The following is a 17,968-nucleotide window of genomic DNA, read 5'->3' on the forward strand; positions in this document are numbered from 1 at the left end:
CATATATAGTGGTAATAGTAATATCAATAAATTGTTTTAAAATTTAAAACATGTTTGTTTAGGGTCTCATAGCTCTGCAGTCAGGAATTAGAGGGAAGATCACAAGTTCATGATCATTTTTAGCTGTATAGTGAGTTTGAGGCCAACCTGAGCCCTTATTGTAAGAAGGTAAGAGTAGGGAAGAAAAATGATGAAAATGCCCCCCTCCCAAGTTTTTGTTTGTTTGTCTTTGAGACAGGTTTCTCTGTGTAGCCCTGGCTATCCTAGAACTCACTCTATAGTTTAGGTTGACTCAAACTCAGAGATCCATCTGCCTTTGCTCCTGGGTGCTGGGATTAAAGGTGTGCCCACCACCATCTGGCCCTTTTTTTTTTTCATTATTTATTTTAATTTTATGTCCATTGATGTTTTGCCTGCATGTATATGTGTGTGAGGCTGTCAGATCTTGAGAGTTGCAGACAGTTGTGAGCAGCCATGTAGATGGGTATTGGGAGTTGAAGCCAGGCCCTCTGGAAGAGCAGTCAGTGCTCTCAACTGCTGAGCCACCTCTCCAGCCCCGCCTGGCCCATTTTTGTTTTTATACTGTGACTCAGTGTGTATTGCTGGACATCAGATTGAAGGCTTGTAGATGATAGGCAAATACTCTACTGTTGGGCTATACTAACCCAGTTCCTATGCCTCACGATTATTATTATTAATTAAGTTTTGAGACAGTGTCTCATGAAGTAGCCCAGCTGATCTCAAAGTCAGTTGTAGCCAAAGATAGGAGTACAACTGATGGAATTACAGGCGTTTCCTACTCTATCCAGTCCAGCTTGATATTTTGTTTTTTTGTTTTAAATAATTTATTTTAATTTTATGAACATTGATTGGTGTTTTGCTTGCACTTATGTTGTGTGCAGAGCCCTTGGAACTGAAGTTACAGACAGATGTGAGCTGTCGTGTGGGTACTGGGAATTGAACCCAGGTCCTCTGGAAGAGCAGCTCAATCTCTCCAACCCCTCCCCCAACCCGATATTTTAATTAGCCTTTTTAGATTTTATAATTTTGTGTTATGGATGCCCAACCAGTCAAATCTGTGCAAATATCCCCAGCCACCCCCTGTCCCATGCCCCATTTACACTGCTTTTGGTCTCAATTGCTTCATAATAGAATTATTCAATGCATAGTTGCTGAGCTGACACACACTATCATCCTTGATAACCAGTGTGGAATGTAGTCAGAACTGATTGATTTTTAGCAGTGGCTGACTCTTGTCATACAATGAAAGGAGGGTTGCTAAAAAGAATGAACTGCCTTTTGAGGGACAGGATGTGACTAAGATATTTAGAATTATAGTCTTGAAATATCAAAAGCTCTGTGATTTGGGGAACTGTGGCTTTCTATACATAAAAATCCATAAACTAAATCTGGAGTGCCTTTGAAAGTCATAGAATATAGTGCAAGTTGAAAATAAGTATTGTTATTCTCTTTCAAAATATTCTAAAAGCCAGTTTAGACTTCAGGTGTGACTTGATAATTTAAAGCCTGGGTCTGGGTTCACTGCCTTAGCAGCACTACAGTCTCAGTGTCCTCTATTACTGTGCTGTGAGAACGGGACAGCTTTGTTTGTTTGTTTGTTTTTTATCATTTCATTTATTTTTTTTTTATTGAAAAAAATTAACTTTACAACCCTGTTGCAGCCCCCTCCTTCCGCTCCTCCCAGCCCTGCTCTTCTACCTTCTTCCTCTTTCCCCCTTCCTCTTCTCCTCAGAAAAAGGGATCCCCACACCACCACCAACCTGCCCTGGCACATCAAGTCACATCAGGACTGAGCTCATCCTCTTATGCTGAGGCCCAACAAGGCAGCCCAGCTATGGGAAAGTGATACAGAAGCAGCCAACATAGACCATGTCAGAGACAACCCCCACTCCAATTGGTAGGCTACTCTCATGAAGACCAAGTTGCCCATCAGCTACAAAGTGTAGAGGACCTTGGTGCATGCTGATTGGTTGGTGGTTCAGTCTCCGTGAACCCCTGTGGTCCTGGTTAGTTGAGTTGAATCTCTTGGTCTTTTTGTGGAGTTTTTTTTTTTTTTTTTTTTTTTTAATTAATCATCACAGGTTATTTACTTTGTATCCCATCTGTAGCCCCCTTCCTCATTCCCTCTCAATCCCATCTTCCCTGCCCCTTTCCAAGTCCACTGCTAGGGGAGGTCCTCCTCTCCTTCCATCTGACCCTAGCTTATCAGCTATCTTCAGGACTGGCTGCCATGTCCTCCTCTGTGGCCTAGCAAGACTGTTCCTCCCTCAGGGTCTTGTGGAGTTCTTGTCCCCTCTGGGTCCATCTATCCTTCTCCCATCTCTTCCACAAGACTCTCCAAGCTCCACCTAATGTTTGACTGTGAGTCTCTGTTTCTCTCCACTGCTGGGTGGAGCCTCTCAGAGGACAGTTGTCCTAGTCTCCTATCTGGTAGTCCCAGATGGCTACTGGTCTCTGGGATTTCAGGTAGAGCTGGGACCTGGGAAATGGCATGCACTTGGAGGGCACTGGGAAGACCTCACTACTGGGTTTGCCCAGAACTTGTCTTTGCTTTTAGTGTAATCTTTGATATACCTCCAGGATAACCTGAATATAGGAAGTTATATACTTCACAGAAATTACAAGAGATAATTTGTTTTGGGTGTGTTTGTTGTTACTTACTTGTTTTGGTTTTGGAGATGTTTTGTTTTGAGACAGGGTCTAAGGATATAGCTCGGGCTGGTTTCCAGCCAGCTATGTAGCCCAGGTGGGCCTCAAATAAATTCAAGTCTAGTCTGAAGAAAAAAAAAAAAGTTTAGTACAGAAATGTGGTTAAGTGGACAACAAAATACAAAACAAAAGATTTCTGTATTTACCCACTGGAGCATGCTCAGTGTGCTAGGGTGAAACCTGAGAGTTACTAAGAATAACCTCGAATGTGCAGGCAGTCGGCTTTGGGGTGAGGGAGAAAGAACAGTCCTGACTCAGATGCATGCTCCTGCCCTGGACCCTCAGCACCGTGTGTCTCTCCTCGATTCAGGTAGTTTGGACTCATTGTTTACTTTCATTGAGGAGCTTTTGGAGGTCAGAGGGCTTTGGCACTTCTTAGAATGAGTTTCATTTTTATTAGATTAGATTATAATTAGATTTGTCCAGCTTCTAGAAGAGTGAGACCTAAAAGAAAGTGGGTTTTGTACAGTTTTCAGCTTTGCTTGGTAATCACCAAGAGTTTTTTTTTTTTTTCCAAATACAAAAGACATAATACAAATTAAAAGTTGAAGTCATTGTTGTCTTTTGTTGGCATTTGAGATACTGGAACATAAACTTCTCAAATTGTTGTGTCTTGCTTGATTTTCTTTCTCCCTTAGGGAGCAAGAGTTTACTCTGTAGCCATGGCTTTCATGGAACTGTCAGTCAGTGTAGCCCATACTGGCCTCAAACTCAGGATAATTCTTCTGCTTCTATCTCCCAAGTGCTAGGATTGTAGGCATGAACCACCCACCACTTCCAATTCCTACCTGCTCTTTTTGATAGCACTATCTCTACTTAGTCTGAAAACAGAGAACATCTGGCATAGCGATCAAATGAGAAAACTTGCTGCTTTAATTTTGACTCACGGAAGACTCTTCTCTCCACAGATTTTTGCAGCTCAAGTGGCAGCCCTTCTTTCCAGCCAATCAAAAGCCACATAACCATTCCAACAGCCCATGTGATGCCTTCTACTTTGGGGGCCTCTCCTGCCAAACCAAATTCTACACCTTCTGGGCCTTCTTCTGCTAAACTTCCCTTGTCAGGGTTGCCTGAAGGTGTGGGCATGACAAGAAATGGAGACTTTGGTGCAGTGAAACGCTCTCCAGGCCTATCAAGAGATTTCATGTACCTCCCTAGTGCTGCTGGAGAGAATGGGGTTCAGCAGTCCTGGTTTCCAGCAGTAGGCCATGAACGAGAGGGAGAGATGAGGAAGTTTGATATTCCTAGCATGGAGTCTACCCTTAACCAGCCAGCCATGGTAGAGACATTATATTCAGATCCACATTACCGATCCCACTTTCCCAACCCCAGATCTGATACAAATAAGGATGTATACAAAGTATTGCCAGAATCCAAGAAGGCACCAGGCAGTGGTGCAGTATTTGAGCGGAATGGACCACATGCTGGCAGCAGTGGGGTGCTCCCTTTGGGACTCCAGCCTGCTCCTGGGCTTTCCAAGTCACTGTCCTCTCAGGTGTGGCAACCAAGTCCTGACCCTTGGCATCCTGGAGAACAATCTTGTGAACTCAGTACTTGTCGACAGCAGTTGGAATTGATTCGTTTACAGATGGAACAAATGCAGGTAGAGAACCATTTCTTGCATTTTGCATGTTGTGTTCCTCTTTAAACTTCATAACCTTTGTCTTATAAGGTTAAACTTATAATCTTTGTCATATTAAGCCCTGGCTGTATTATGTGAGTATCTGAGTGTGGCTTTGTACATACGAGTGCAGTGACCGAAAAGGCCAGAAGAGGGTATTGGATCCCCTGGAACTGGAGTTAAAGGCAGTTGTGAGTCACCTAATAGGGGTATGAGAGACTGAACTCAGGGCCTCTGGGAGAACAATACGTGCTCTCTAATTACAGAGCCATTTCTCTAGCCTACTTTGCCCTTAACAGGTTTTAACTCTAAAGAAAACATTTGTTAGTAAAGATGACAGTTGTAGACATCTGTCTACAATTGAAATGAAAATGTAGTTATTGACCATGAAACTTGTCAGACCAAATATATTTTCTAAAGTAGAGAATTACAACAGAAAGCTCAAAAAGTTGGGGCACTAGCATACAGAATTGTATTTAATTCTCAAAGCACTTGATGAACTAATGGTAGAAACTTAACAGACTTGTAGAATAAATCTGCTCGGGGATTTATTCTACAAAAGGGTCACAAAAAGGGTTAAGGATTAACCCTTTTGCAGAACTAAGGATTAAAGATTATCATTTTTGGTTTTGTTCGTTTTTGAGACAGGGTCTCTCTATGTAGTCCTGGTTGTCGTGGAGCTTGCTGTATAGACCAGGCTAGTCGTAAACTCACAGAGAGCCACCTGCCCCTACCTCCCCAGTCTTGGGATTAAAGGTCATCATACTCAGACCTAAAGATCATCTTTGAGGGGTCAGTGAGATTGGTCAGCAGGTAAAGGCACTCCTATACAAGCCTGGAGCGTGAATGCCATCTCTAGAACCCATGTAAAGGTGGAAGGAGAAGGCCAACTGCAAGTTGTCCTCTTGGCGCCAACATATGTCCTTCCTCCTCTCCATCTCCCCCCCTTTCTTTTTCTCTCTCCTCTCTCTCTCTCTCACAGACACAATCAACATTTGAAGCTGGGTGTGGTATGCTAGACCCTGCCTCCGAAAAAGCGCAGGATGGGAAGGAAATGGGGAATCTCTTTGAACTCTTGGTTGATTTTTTTTTGTTAAGCTCTTCTCACTCCTCCATGCTGCTAAAGAGTGAGAAGGAAAGATTCAAAGAGTATTCTCCTTCCCTGATCTTCCGATATAATAACTGACCTTAGAGACTAGAGACTTTCTGAGCAAGAGGTTAGTTGGCAGACATCTCCCTGACAAGTTCTTTCCAATCATGCATTAGAGCCAAAATTATTTTTAAAACTTTGACTTTGAGTCAGACTAGACCTTGCCTTCTAATCCTGAGTACTACTCAGATGTTTCCAGGTACCTGTGGTCAAGTTCAAACCTCTCTGGCCTGTTTGTCTTCCAGCTTCAGAATGGAGCCATCTGTCACCATCCTGCTGCTTTTGCTCCTTTGCTGCCCACCTTAGAGCCAGCACAATGGATCAGCATCTTGAACAGTAATGAGCATCTCCTAAAGGAAAAGGAGCTTCTCATTGACAAGTAAGATGGCAGGGGTGCTGTAAGACCAGACTATTCTCTGGCAGGTCCCTCCAGCTGCACCTAATGAGGTTTTCTTGAGGCAGGGGTGTGCATGTCCCCCACTCTACCCCCGTATTCAAGCCCATGCCTTGCCTCAAGGTAGAGCCTGGTTGATGGGCAGCTTGGTCTTGCAGCTTGTAATGTGATAGGCCGGTCTCTGCAGGGGCTCTGTGGAGGGAGGGCTCACAGGGGATGATTGGTTCATTGCAACTAATCTTTCCTCATTCTTTGTTTCCTTTTTTTCATTTGATACGACCCTCTCAGCAGCATACATTCATGTACAGTGGTATAGCATATCATATATAGCTGCCTTCTAAAATGCGATGTCTAGAATCAAGGTCTAAGGATTGTTATCCTTCTGATCTAAGGAAAGGGGCTCATATTGTAAAGGGTTGATATCAAGATCTCAAATCTGACTGTTGGCTTTTGCAGGCAGAGGAAACATATCTCTCAGCTGGAGCAGAAAGTACGAGAGAGTGAATTACAAGTCCACAGTGCCCTTTTGGGCCGCCCTGCCCCCTTTGGGGATGTCTGCTTGTTGAGGCTACAGGTAAACATAGCCTACCCAGGATAGCACTCTCCTTGCTATAATTTAGTATTTTTCCCTGTGCTTAGACATCCAGGAAGTACAAAAGAAATCAAATGACAAAGGTGTTCCGCTCTTAAAAAGTAAACCATTAGGGAGGGGGCTACAGCTGGGATACAAAGTAAATAAACTAATTAATATAAAAAATAAAAATTTAATTAAAAAATAAACAATTTAAACTTTGCTGAACTACTGTAAGGTTAAGGCTTCAGGGGAAACCGGGTGAGAGTCCAGATGTTCTGTTATCAGAAGATACTTGGAAGGAAAGGAAGATAGAAAGTAAAGTACCGTAGAGAGTAAGGTCATGGCATTGAGAAGTAGTCTTAGAAGTCCTGGTGTTTTGTATGTTTGTTTGTTTATGTGTATGGGTGGGGTTTAAAAATTACTTATGTGTATATGAATGTGTTGCCTGTCTGTATGTATATATGCACACAACATTCATGCCTGGTATCTGAGGAAGTCAGAAGAGGATATGCAATATGCAAGAACAATAAGTAGTCTAAACTGGAGAGATGATAATCTCTCCAGTCCCTGTGTGTCTGTGGAGGCCAGAAGAGGGCATCAGAAACCCCTGGAATTAGAGTTACAAGTAGTTTAAGTTGTTTTGTGGATGCTAGAATCAAACCTAGGTCCTCTGGAAGAGCATCCAGTGCCTTAACTGCTGAGCTATCTCTACAGCCTCATTCTTACCGGTCTTTTGTTCGTTTGTTTCTTTATCTTTTTTTTTTTTTTTAAGATTTATTTGTTTGTTTGTTCTATGTGTATTAGTGCTCTGATTGTATGTACACCTGCATGCCAGAAGAGGGTATCAGATCCCAGTACAGATGGGTTGTGAGCCATCACATGGTGGTTGGGAATTGAACTCAGGACCTCTGGAAGAGCAGACAGCGCTCTTAGCCACTGAGCCATCTCTTTAGTCCCCTTCTTTTAGTTTTATTTTTTGTTTTTGAGATAGGGTTTCTCTTTGTAGCCCTGAGTGACCTGGAACTCTCTCTAGATCAGGTTGGCCTTGAATTTAGAGATCTGCCTGCCTCCGCTTCCCAAGTGCTGGGATTAAAGGTGTGTGCCACCACTGCCCTTCATTCTTAGAAGTCTTAATCTGCCAAGCCTGACTAAATAGTGTCAGAGGCAGTGGGAGATTTAGAGCTGTTCTCATATTTATTGTTTTATATCTAGGAACAGCTTAAAGAAAACCATTTTCTCACTGAGGTCACTGTGCATTAGGGTTGAAAAGGAGTGTGTTTTATAGACTAAAATTTGTCCTCATGAGTGATGAATATTAGATTATTGTATTGAGGCCTGTTCGAACTAATAACCAGGTAATGTCTAATTTACTGATGGAAACAAATATAAGTAGAGGTAGTCAGTCCTCAAGCCTGAGTCTTGTGATGGTTTGTCTGTGGTCTTCCTCATCTCCTTGGGTATTGCTATGGAGTTTGATTTGATTTAATTGTATTTCTATTTCATGTGCATGGGGATTTTGCCATGTGTTTGTCTGGTGCCCTTTGGAGGTCAGAAGGGGACTTAATATCCCCTGGAACCGGAGTTACAGATGGTTGTGAGCTGCCATTTGGGTAGTGGGAACTAAACTAGGGTCCTCTGCAAGAGCACTTAACCACTTAACTAAACTAGGGTCCTCTGCAGTGCACTTAACCACTTAGACAGCTCTGTAGCCCCAGTATTGCTGTTAAAACAGTGGTTTTCAAATTTGAGTGCATATCAGAGTCACCTGAAGGACGTATGTCCACACAGATCACTAGGCCATGGCCCTAGCATTTCTGATTCAGTGAGCCAATGATTCCAAAACTTGTTAACACATGATACTGACTCTCTTGGTGCTAGAGAGGAAGCACTACCTGAAGTTTGAAGCCGTTGACCTAGAGTGTGATGGGAAATGTATAACTACAGGGAGCCAGTTACAAATTAAGAATGTTTTTGGCAGGAGTTGCAGCGAGAGAACACTTTCTTACGGGCACAGTTTGCACAGAAGACAGAAGCCTTGAGCAAAGAAAAGATGGAGCTTGAAAAGAAACTCTCTGCTTCAGAAGTTGAAATTCAGCTCATTAGGGAGTCTCTCAAAGTGACACTACAGAAGCATTCGGAGGAGGGGAAGAAGCAGGAGGAGAGGGTGAGTTGAGAAGCTGTTGGCTCTGGACCACAGGGGAGTTAGCAGTCAGCCCTCATAGTCTCATCTGTTTCTAGTATGTTCCCCTAACCAGGAGAGGCAGTTAGGTGAGACTCTTCATTGATGTCTCTCCCAGGGGCAGTCTTTTCTACTTGATTCCCACCAGACTCCTCAGGGAAGCTTCCTCACTAGGACAGGTTCTCTTGTGCTGGCAGCTCTCAAGGAGAACCAGCCCAGGCAGTTGTAACATGTGGCACATTGCAAGGGTTTAGATATCTGTGGTAACCTTAACTCCATTCAGTCTGGTTTCTCTTCACCCTACGGAAAAGTAGAGAAAGAGTTCATGTTTGCAAGCTAGATTATGAGTTTGTCGGTGCTCTTAGAAATCCTTAGGATAAAATTTGTCACCATTGGGGAAGGTCTTTAAAATTTTGGGTTTCTGTTGGTACTCCAATTCCCAGCTTTCTCCATAAATGTTCTTAGGGGCCATATTTAGCTCTGGGCTACCTGAATAAAAACCAGTTACAGTAGATTTGTATACCAGGCTGGCCTCAAACTCACAGAGATCTGCCTGCCTCTGCCTCCTGTGAGTACTGGGATTGCAAGGGTATGCCACCACGCCCAGCTTGAATACAGCTTTTTGAAACTACCTTAGGTGCTCTTTATCCCTACCCTTGACTGGAAAGTTCAGAAATGTCACCTGTGCAGTTGATGTTCCAAATCCAAATGGCACAAGTTGGTTAGCTTCCTGTCTTCATTACAGTAGAAAACTATGCATAGCACCAAGGGCAGTCACTGAAAAATTGCTCACAGCCTTAGAAGAATAAATGGAAACAGAATTTTGACATTTCTTTCACTAGGTAAAAGGTCGTGATAAACATATCAATAATTTGAAAAAAAAATGTCAGAAGGAATCAGAGCAGAATCGGGAGAAGCAGCAGCGAATTGAGACGTTGGAGCGATACCTAGCTGACCTGCCCACCCTAGAAGATCATCAGAAACAGACCGAACAGGTAGCAACAATCTCTGGCTACACTGGGCGTAAGCAGGAAGTGGCCAGGCAAGGGGATGGTCTCATTGTCTCTGACTTCTTGAAAGGCATATCCCAAAGGAGGCATGTCTAGCTCGATTCACAACTGCTTGCATGTTTGTTTGTTTGTTTCAGTTTGAGATACAGTTTTTCTATGTAGTCTTGGCCATCCAGGAACTTGCTGTGCAGACCAGGCTAGCCTCAAATTCACAGAGATCTACCTGCCTCTGCTTCCTGATTGCTGGGTTCAAAGGTGTACACTACCGTGCCAGACTTGTTTTTTTTCCTTGGAGACAAAGTCTCATGAAAAAGCCCTGGCCGTTCTAGAATCACTGCGGAGAGCAGACTGGCCTGAAGTCACAGAGATCCACTTGCCTCTTGCTGGGATTAAAGGCATGCACCACCACAGCCAGCTTACAGACTTCAGTGTTTGAGATACCGACTCGGTCTTTCTTGGCTAAGAATGGGGTCCTGTCTCTTAGCTTAAGGATGCTGAGTTAAAGAACACAGAACTGCAAGAGAGAATGGCTGAGTTGGAGACTTTGCTGGAGGAAACCCAGGCAACCTGCAGAGAGAAGGAGGTTCAGCTGGAAAGCCTGAGACAGAGAGAAGCAGAATTCTCCTCCATTAGGTAATGCTCTGTATACTTGAGGGGAGGAGCATAGTTCTTGTGCAGTGCTAACCCTTAGTCTTTGACAGTGTTGCTTTTGAGTGAATGTACAAAACCCCTCTCAGAACTTTGTTTTTTTCTGGATTGTGACTAATAGGGAAGTTGCTGATGGGCAGGAAATTTAATTTGTCTTTGTGGTATGGTGGGGGTTTTATCATAGTGTGATTGGGAGAACCCATCTCAGTGACTAACATAAACTAATCCTTGAGCCAGGCATGGTGGTGTATACCTTTAATCACTGCACTTCCACTTGGGAGACAGAAGCAGGCAGATCTTTATGAGTTCAAGGCCAGCCTAGTCTACATAATTCCAGACCAACTAAGACTACATAGTGAGACTGTCTCAAAAGAAAGCAAAATAATTTGTAATGTAGGAAATGAGATCATCTATATTTTTCAGCAGTGAATCTTGGTGTAAAGGCCTAGGGATTATGCACATTTTGAGTCTGTAAGCTGGAGGTCAGCAGAAGCATCTGTTTCTTTTCTTTTTTTTTTTTTAGCATCTGTTTCTTATCAGCCCTCAGAATTGATTTTTTGTTTGTTGTTTTGTTTTCCAGTGGGGGATATGTTTGAGATATATCTTAAGGTCTTACTCTGTAACCTTGACTGTCCTGGAACTCACAAAAGATCCACCTGCCTCTTCCCTGCAAGTGCTAGGAGCAGACGTGTGAGTCACCACTCCTAACCCTCAGAATTGTTGATTGCTAGGATAGTCCCTGAGAACAGAAGAAGATACTATGGTTTGCTCTCAGAGCGTCTTGGGAGTAAATAACAATTTCTGAACAGCCGCTCCTTGGAATGGAAATTCCCGTAGGCAGATTAGATTTCTCACCCTGTGTCAAAGCACAGTGATCCTCTTGTTTACCTCAGTGGTGGGTAGTGTTAGAAGTGATTATGAGGGACCAGTTGGAGGAAGCATTATTGAAACCAGAATTGGACGGCTGTTGTAGTTTCATCTCTGTTGCTGTGATAAAAATACACTGACCAAAAGCAGTATAGAGGAGGAAGAGATGTATTTCATCTTACTCTTCTAGTTTACAGTCCATTTAAAAATTTTATTTTCAATTATGTATATGTGTCCATGTGCCCATATGTGCACATGGGTGCAGTACCTATAGAGGCAGAGGCATCAGACCCCCTTGGAGCTGGAGTGCCAGGTGGTTGTGAGCTGCCCAACACAGGTGTTAAAGACCAAAGTCAGGGCCTCTGCAAGAGCAATATGCTTTCATAATGGCTGAACTGTGTCTCCAGCCAAGCTAGATTTCTTTCTTTTTTCGTTTTTTAACTAAATTTTAATTTTTTATATTAATTACAGTTTATTCACTTTGTATCCTAGCTGTAGCCTCCTCCCTCATTTCCTCCCAATCCCACCCTTTCTCTCTCATCTCCCATGCCCCTTTCCAGACCAACTGATAGGGGAGGTCCTCCTCCCCTTCCATCTGACTCTAGCTTATCAGGTCTCCTCAGGACTAGCTGTATTGTCCTCCTCTGTGGCCTGGTAAGGCTGTTCCCCCCTCAGGGAGAGGTCATCAAAACAAGCTAAATTTCTTACGCAGCCCAAGACCACCTGACTAGGGATGGTACTTCCCACAGCCACTCTGATCTTCATCCAATGCTTTGAGGGTTTCTCAAAGTGAGTTCCCTTAACATCATTTTAGGCTGTACCAAGTTAACGATTAAAGCTAACTTAGAACAGGGACAAAGATGGCCCTGTCCTATATAATATGCACGGGGAGGGGGGGTATGCTTTGTTTTGTGACAGGGTCTTGCTCTGTATTCCGGCATGACTTAATACTGGCTGTAATCTGGCAAATCCCTCTGTCTCTGTTTTCTGGTACGTAGTAGAATTTTGGGTATATACACCATGCCCAGCTAAAAGAGTTCTTACGTATTTTTCAAAATTTATATTTTAATACCAAAACAAAGAATACAAGGGCCTTTGCCAAATAGAGACCTGATGGTATACTGTGTAGATTCTGCCTCCTAGTAAATGAAACAGTACACTCAGGGACCCCTGTATCACACCATCGTCATCTGTAGGTAGGAGGCCACGACTGTTTTCCTCCAAAGACATAGTAAGTAACAGAACTGAGTGTGACAAAAGCTACAGTGGTTCTGATTTCATAGTCCTAGAAGAAGACATTGTCTTTCAGCTTGCAAGATAAACAGTCTGTGGAAGAAGCCAGTGGAGAAGGCCTCAAAGTGGAAATGGAATCCCAGCAGAAGGAATGTGATTCCCTCCGAAAGGTGATTAATGGTGTCTGGGCTCTGGCCCAGGTAGGCTGGGAGGAAAGAAGAGATTGTATACTGGGAAGGAATCAGGAGTTCCTGGTCTTAAGCTACCTAGGGTTTGCTCCCAAGAGCTTTCTTCCTTCTGAGAAGCCAGCCCTATATATTAAGTTTGCATTTTAGGTATTCAGTCTTAGATGATCAGGAATATACACAAAAGTTAGGGCAATGAACCAAACTGGTCAGATGAACCAAAATGGTCACCAAAGTCCAGGTGCACTACAGTCATGGTTCAGGTCTTGGAGACACTGCAAATATTGATCAAAATGTTATAGCCGCTGAGGTAGCTCAGTTTCTCAATTCATCAAATAATAGAGATCCAATAACCTGCTGTTACAGGTTACTGGTGGTATATGTCAGTAACCTGCAGGTTAGGTTAGCAAAATCATCCAGAAATGGTTCAGAGACTGTGAGCTCTTGACTCCTAGAAAGCTGCTACTGTTTAGGATTTCTTCTTGGATAGACACTGTGACCAAAGCTCTAAATCCATACCCAATAGTAGCCCTGGATAGGGAGTCTCGTTCAGTTGAATTTGTCCTTTTCGGAAGAGCTCCGTGTGTACTGGGAGTTCCTTGCACTGACCAGCATTAGGTGAAGGTCCTCCACCTTAGAAGTGCTCATGGGGACTTTGCATTCCACTGTAAACCTCTGTTAAGTCCAGAGCATGGCATCGCAGGAGTGTGAACGTTCATAGCAAAGATCAGGACTTTGAGTTAGCTTTCTGTAGGTCATACCAACTAGTCCTGGTCTCATAATGGACTGTAGCTGATCTTGGATCAGAGATCCTCATCTAGTCCTTTTTCACGTCAGCTCTGTGTTTGTAACCTTTCTTGATAACTTTGCCTTTCAGATTGTGGAGAGGCAACAACTGAAGATAGAGCAGCTGCACTCTCAAGTCCAGGTAAGCAGGAAGCTTTGGCCCACAGTGGATAGAAGTGACTTGATGGAAGCTTGGACTTCAGCTTAACATATTATTCCTTTGTCTGTTATGTGATTTGCTTGTTATTTGCAGTACAGGCTTCTGAGCCTCCTGTCTCATTGAGAGGACAGATACGATAGAAGTTTCAACACAGTTCTCTGAGATCAAGGCTCATATCACCTTAGAGGAGTGAACTCAGGAGAGTCAGGGCAAGGAAGGGATGTTAAGGACCAGTTTCTGGAGATCCTGAGGAACATCAAGTTTAAACATAGACCTGCAAGCAGTTTGATACTGTTGAAGAACAGTTATGTACTGCTTACCAGTGAGGATACGTTTTGAGAAATGTGCAGTTAGATGATTTCATCTTTGTGAACATTACAAAATATACTAAGATGCTTCATTACTAGACTGTATCTTACAAGACCTCATTGTCTTATATGTAGTCCATATTTGTAGTCCAGCCATCCTTATGCAGTATGTTGAGTTTAAGGTAGTGAGTGGAAAGCTGAGCATAAGAGATTATGGGAAGTTCTTGTCTGTCCTACACTGTTAGCTTTTGCATGTGTGCATTCCCATTGCCTGGTGCCCACAGCAGTCAGAAGGGGTGTCACATCCCCTAGAACTATAGTCACAGATGGTTATGAACCATGTGTGATGTGTGTGCTGGGAATCAAACTGTTAAGAATAGCAAGTGCTCTTAACTGCTGCGCCACCTCTCCAGATCCCTGCCGTTTTAACATTTAATCTTTAGTGGGTGATGGGAATCTTACTAGAACATTTAGTTTATGGTGTGGTATGTGAGGCTTACAGTTCAGGCTCAGCTGGAAGCTTGGCATCCTGTGAAGAGGCAGCAGAAAATCTAGGGATGTGGAATAAGGCATCATAACAGGGAAGAGGTGTAAGACAGATAGAAGAAACACTTAGAAGGAATCAGTGGCTGGCAGGAGTAGGGACTTGAGGAACAGTAACGAACACACTGGTTCCTGTTTTGGGCCAGAGTAGGAATGTTCATTAATTGCATTCTCTGAGAAATCTTGTGAGATAGATTCACTCATGATTTTTTTGAACTCTAATAAAAGGTTTTACACCATGGGCTGGGGATATGGATTAGTGGAAAGAACATTTTTTTTGTGTGTCAGGAACAGAGTTCAGACCCTAGCACCAGTGTAAATGCTAGGTGAGCCCACCTGTAATTCCAGTGCCAGGAGTCAGCCAGACCCAGGACCCCTGGCGCAAACTGATTTGCTGAATTGTCAGCGCTGGGCTGAGGTGAGAGACCTTTCCTCAGTACACAGGAAGGAGAGGAATCAAGAAAAGACACATCAGCCAGGCAGTGGTGCTGCACACCTTTAATCCCAGCACTCAGGGAGGCAGAGGTAGGTGGACCTCTGAGTTCAAGAGCAGCCAAGGCTACACAGAGAAACCCTGTCTTGAAGAAGACAAAACAACAACAACAAAAAAAAACAAAAACAAAACAAAACAAGAAAAACACCAATCTCTGGCCTCCACACAGAGTACACAAGTGCATGCTTGCTTGCACATGTGCAAACACACATTTGGCTCACACACACATATATATATGGAGAAGATAAAAAGGGTTTCGCACCAAACTGTTGAATTGCACTGAGGAAAGCTGAAGGCCACAGGGTTCCTTTCCCAGTTATGTCTGTGTACTTCATCTTTTTCAGTTCTTATAGGAAATAGTCACACCGGATGGGCATTTAAAATGCCATAGTAGTTAATGTAGTTAATGGCTTATTGGGTGGAAGGGCTTTAATCAGTGGTTCCCAACCATGGGTGTGATCTCTTTGAGGTCGAACAACTATTGAAAAACACAGATATTTACACTACAGTTCATAACTGTTGGGGGTCACCACACCATGAGGAACTGTATTAGAGGGCATGGCATTAGGAAGGTTGAGAACCACTGGGCTGTTCTCATATAACCCTCAAAAGCTGTGTGGTAGGGTGGCACTTCACTGTGTAGTCCAGGTGAGAGCTGATAGCATGCCACTGAGACTTGTTACCCTTGCTGTGTTCTGCACAACACCTTCTGTGTGGTCTTTAGAGCCTAAAGCAAGAACTGGGTCAAGAAGAAGGAATAAGCCAGGCCTTGAGAGAGGAGGCACAGCGGAGGGAGACAGCCCTACAGCAGATGCGCACTGCCGTGAAGGAGGTAAGCATTGACCAGTCCCGTAGAGCCTTCACAAATCTAATTTCTCCCTGTGCCCACCCCGTCCTTACCCTCTAAGAGTGTGGAAGGGGTATAAGCTTCTTAGCAAAGGAATGAGTAAGAGCGTTGCATTATCCTTTATGTTAAAGGCTCTAGGCCTATCTTAGAGTGGCTGTAATCACCCAGGAACACTTTTCAGATGTGCGATTTCCTACTCCACTTCCTCCCCCTCAGTCTTTCTGCACCCACAGGCTTATGAGATTATAGGGGTGGGGAGAGGTCAAGCTGATGATGGTTAGGGCGTGGCTGTGCATATGTAATCCTAGCACTTGGGAAGTTGAGACTGACTTCAAGGCAAGCCTGTCTCACACACAGCCCCAAAATGAATCAACACTTAGTGGTACTTATATAGTGAATAGAATTGTCAGTAGGACCCAGTGAGTTCCCTGGCCAAGTGCCTAACATTGTTACATGGTCCCGTGTACATGAAGGGCAGAGACTGGAGATGGATGGTGTTTTGCCTGTGAGGTGTGGGTGTGTTAAGCTCTCAGGAAGAGAGAAGGCAAAGACAACCTCATGTGAGTAGCTGCTCTGTACAGGAAAGCCTGACTACTACAGCGAGAGCTTGAAATGTAGAATGCTAGAATTTCACCTCCCTGTTCAGGTGTAGTTAGTTGCCTTGGTAGGGCACTGGCCTTGCGTGCATGAAGCTATAAACCTGGGGTAGAAATATATAGTTATAACTGCTATAACACTTTGAAAGTAGAGACAGAAGGATCAGAAGTTCAAGCTCGTCCTCAGCTATGTAGGAAGTTTGAGGCTAGACTAGGCTATGTGGCTATGTGATACCCTGTCTCAAAAGGGGTAGCAGGGGTCAAGATGCCTTTCAGCTCTGAACCTTCAGGTCTCTTACTTTTCCCAGCCAGGCACCCAGTGGCCAATAGCAGTTTTAATCTCCCTTGCCCTCTTCATTCCTCTGACAGCATGTTAGCAGGCTGGCTGGTGGCCACTTTTGTCAGGGTGGCAGGGAGAGATTGAAACCTCTGTCTCCTCAGATTTCACTGTTCACATTAAGCCATCTCTAATAGCCTGGCTAACAGAGTTGGCTGAGGGACTGGCTTCAGATAGAGTTCCGAGGGGGTGGATGCGTCTTCTCTGGTTCCTGGACCGAAACCTGAAGGCTGATGACTCAGATCCTGCTGAGGAATAGGTTCCTCTCCATTGTTGGGTCCCTAAGGGCCTGGGCTCAGCCTATGCACAGGACACGCTAGTCTTTGTAGAGGGAAGGGGGCTTGGGGAATATGGCACCAAGCCTTCACTGTGGATAACAATGAAGAGAGACAATGTTTATGACTAGGTTTCTTCTCCACACACGTTCACGCCCACATACATACATTCAAATACACAGATCCTCTGGCTTTCTTGGGTCTTAATCAGTGTATCATGTTTGCTTAGCTCTCAGTACAAAACCAGGACCTGATTGAGAAGAATCTGACACTGCAAGAGCACTTGCGACAGGCCCAGCCAGGGCCCTCACCTTCACCAGACATGGCCCAACTGGTATACGAGCTGCACCAGGAACTGGCCAGTTGCCTTCAAGATCTGCAAGCTGTATGCAGCATTGTGACCCAGAGAGCCCAGGGCCACAACCCTAACCTCTCTCTGCTCCTAGGCATTCACTGTGAGTCACCAAAAGAGCCTTCATTCTCCCTCTTCACCCAGCTTGCTATTCTTACGGTAATTGTGAACCAGGTGCGTAGGCCTGGCCACTGCCTTGTGGGAGTTGTCAAAGTAAGTGTTCATTAAGTGTTTTACAAACAGGGCTCTTTAGAATGTGCTTGCTTGGAGGACAAACAGAAAGCAGGCCTTAGGCAACAAATTATCAGTACATTATTCCCAATTTGTTCTTTAAAAGTGTCATGTCCTTTTTTTAAAAAAAAAAAATAGCAACCTACCTTTCAGCTCTGGGTCTTCAGGTCTCTTACCTTTCCCAGCTACACACCCACTGGCCACTAGCAGTCTTACTCCCTTGCCCCTTCATACCTCTGACAGCATGGTAACAGTCTGGCTGGTGGCCACTTTGGTCAGGGTGGCAAGGAGCGATTGAAACCTGTGTCTCCTAAGTTTGGGGTTGTAGCTTGTAGTAGAGTCCTTGGTTAATATGCAAAGCCTTGGCTCAGTCCCCACTGCTGGGAAAGATGTGCCCCAATATCATAAGCTGTCAGAATTGCTGTTTATTCTGCCTGTTCTGTGAAGTT

General features: G+C 44.0%; 1 protein-coding gene across 2 annotated transcripts in view; it reads left to right on the forward strand.

Annotated features, from left to right (window-relative positions):
* Window positions 1-17,968, forward strand: part of Cep85 (centrosomal protein 85) — a 41,543-nt gene that overhangs the window by 21,911 nt on the left and 1,664 nt on the right. For both annotated transcript variants that reach the window (XM_021643395.2, XM_060379339.1), the window contains exons 4-13: window positions 3,639-4,333; window positions 5,747-5,880; window positions 6,352-6,469; window positions 8,448-8,633; window positions 9,491-9,643; window positions 10,143-10,291; window positions 12,483-12,576; window positions 13,469-13,519; window positions 15,606-15,713; window positions 17,166-17,391. In XM_021643395.2, coding sequence (XP_021499070.1) covers window positions 3,639-4,333; window positions 5,747-5,880; window positions 6,352-6,469; window positions 8,448-8,633; window positions 9,491-9,643; window positions 10,143-10,291; window positions 12,483-12,576; window positions 13,469-13,519; window positions 15,606-15,713; window positions 17,166-17,391 — 1,914 coding nt within the window. The remainder of the gene's footprint in view (window positions 1-3,638; window positions 4,334-5,746; window positions 5,881-6,351; window positions 6,470-8,447; window positions 8,634-9,490; window positions 9,644-10,142; window positions 10,292-12,482; window positions 12,577-13,468; window positions 13,520-15,605; window positions 15,714-17,165; window positions 17,392-17,968) is intronic.

The sequence above is a fragment of the Meriones unguiculatus genome, chromosome 3 (assembly GCF_030254825.1).
Source record: "Meriones unguiculatus strain TT.TT164.6M chromosome 3, Bangor_MerUng_6.1, whole genome shotgun sequence".
NCBI classification, from domain to species: Eukaryota; Metazoa; Chordata; class Mammalia; order Rodentia; family Muridae; genus Meriones; species Meriones unguiculatus.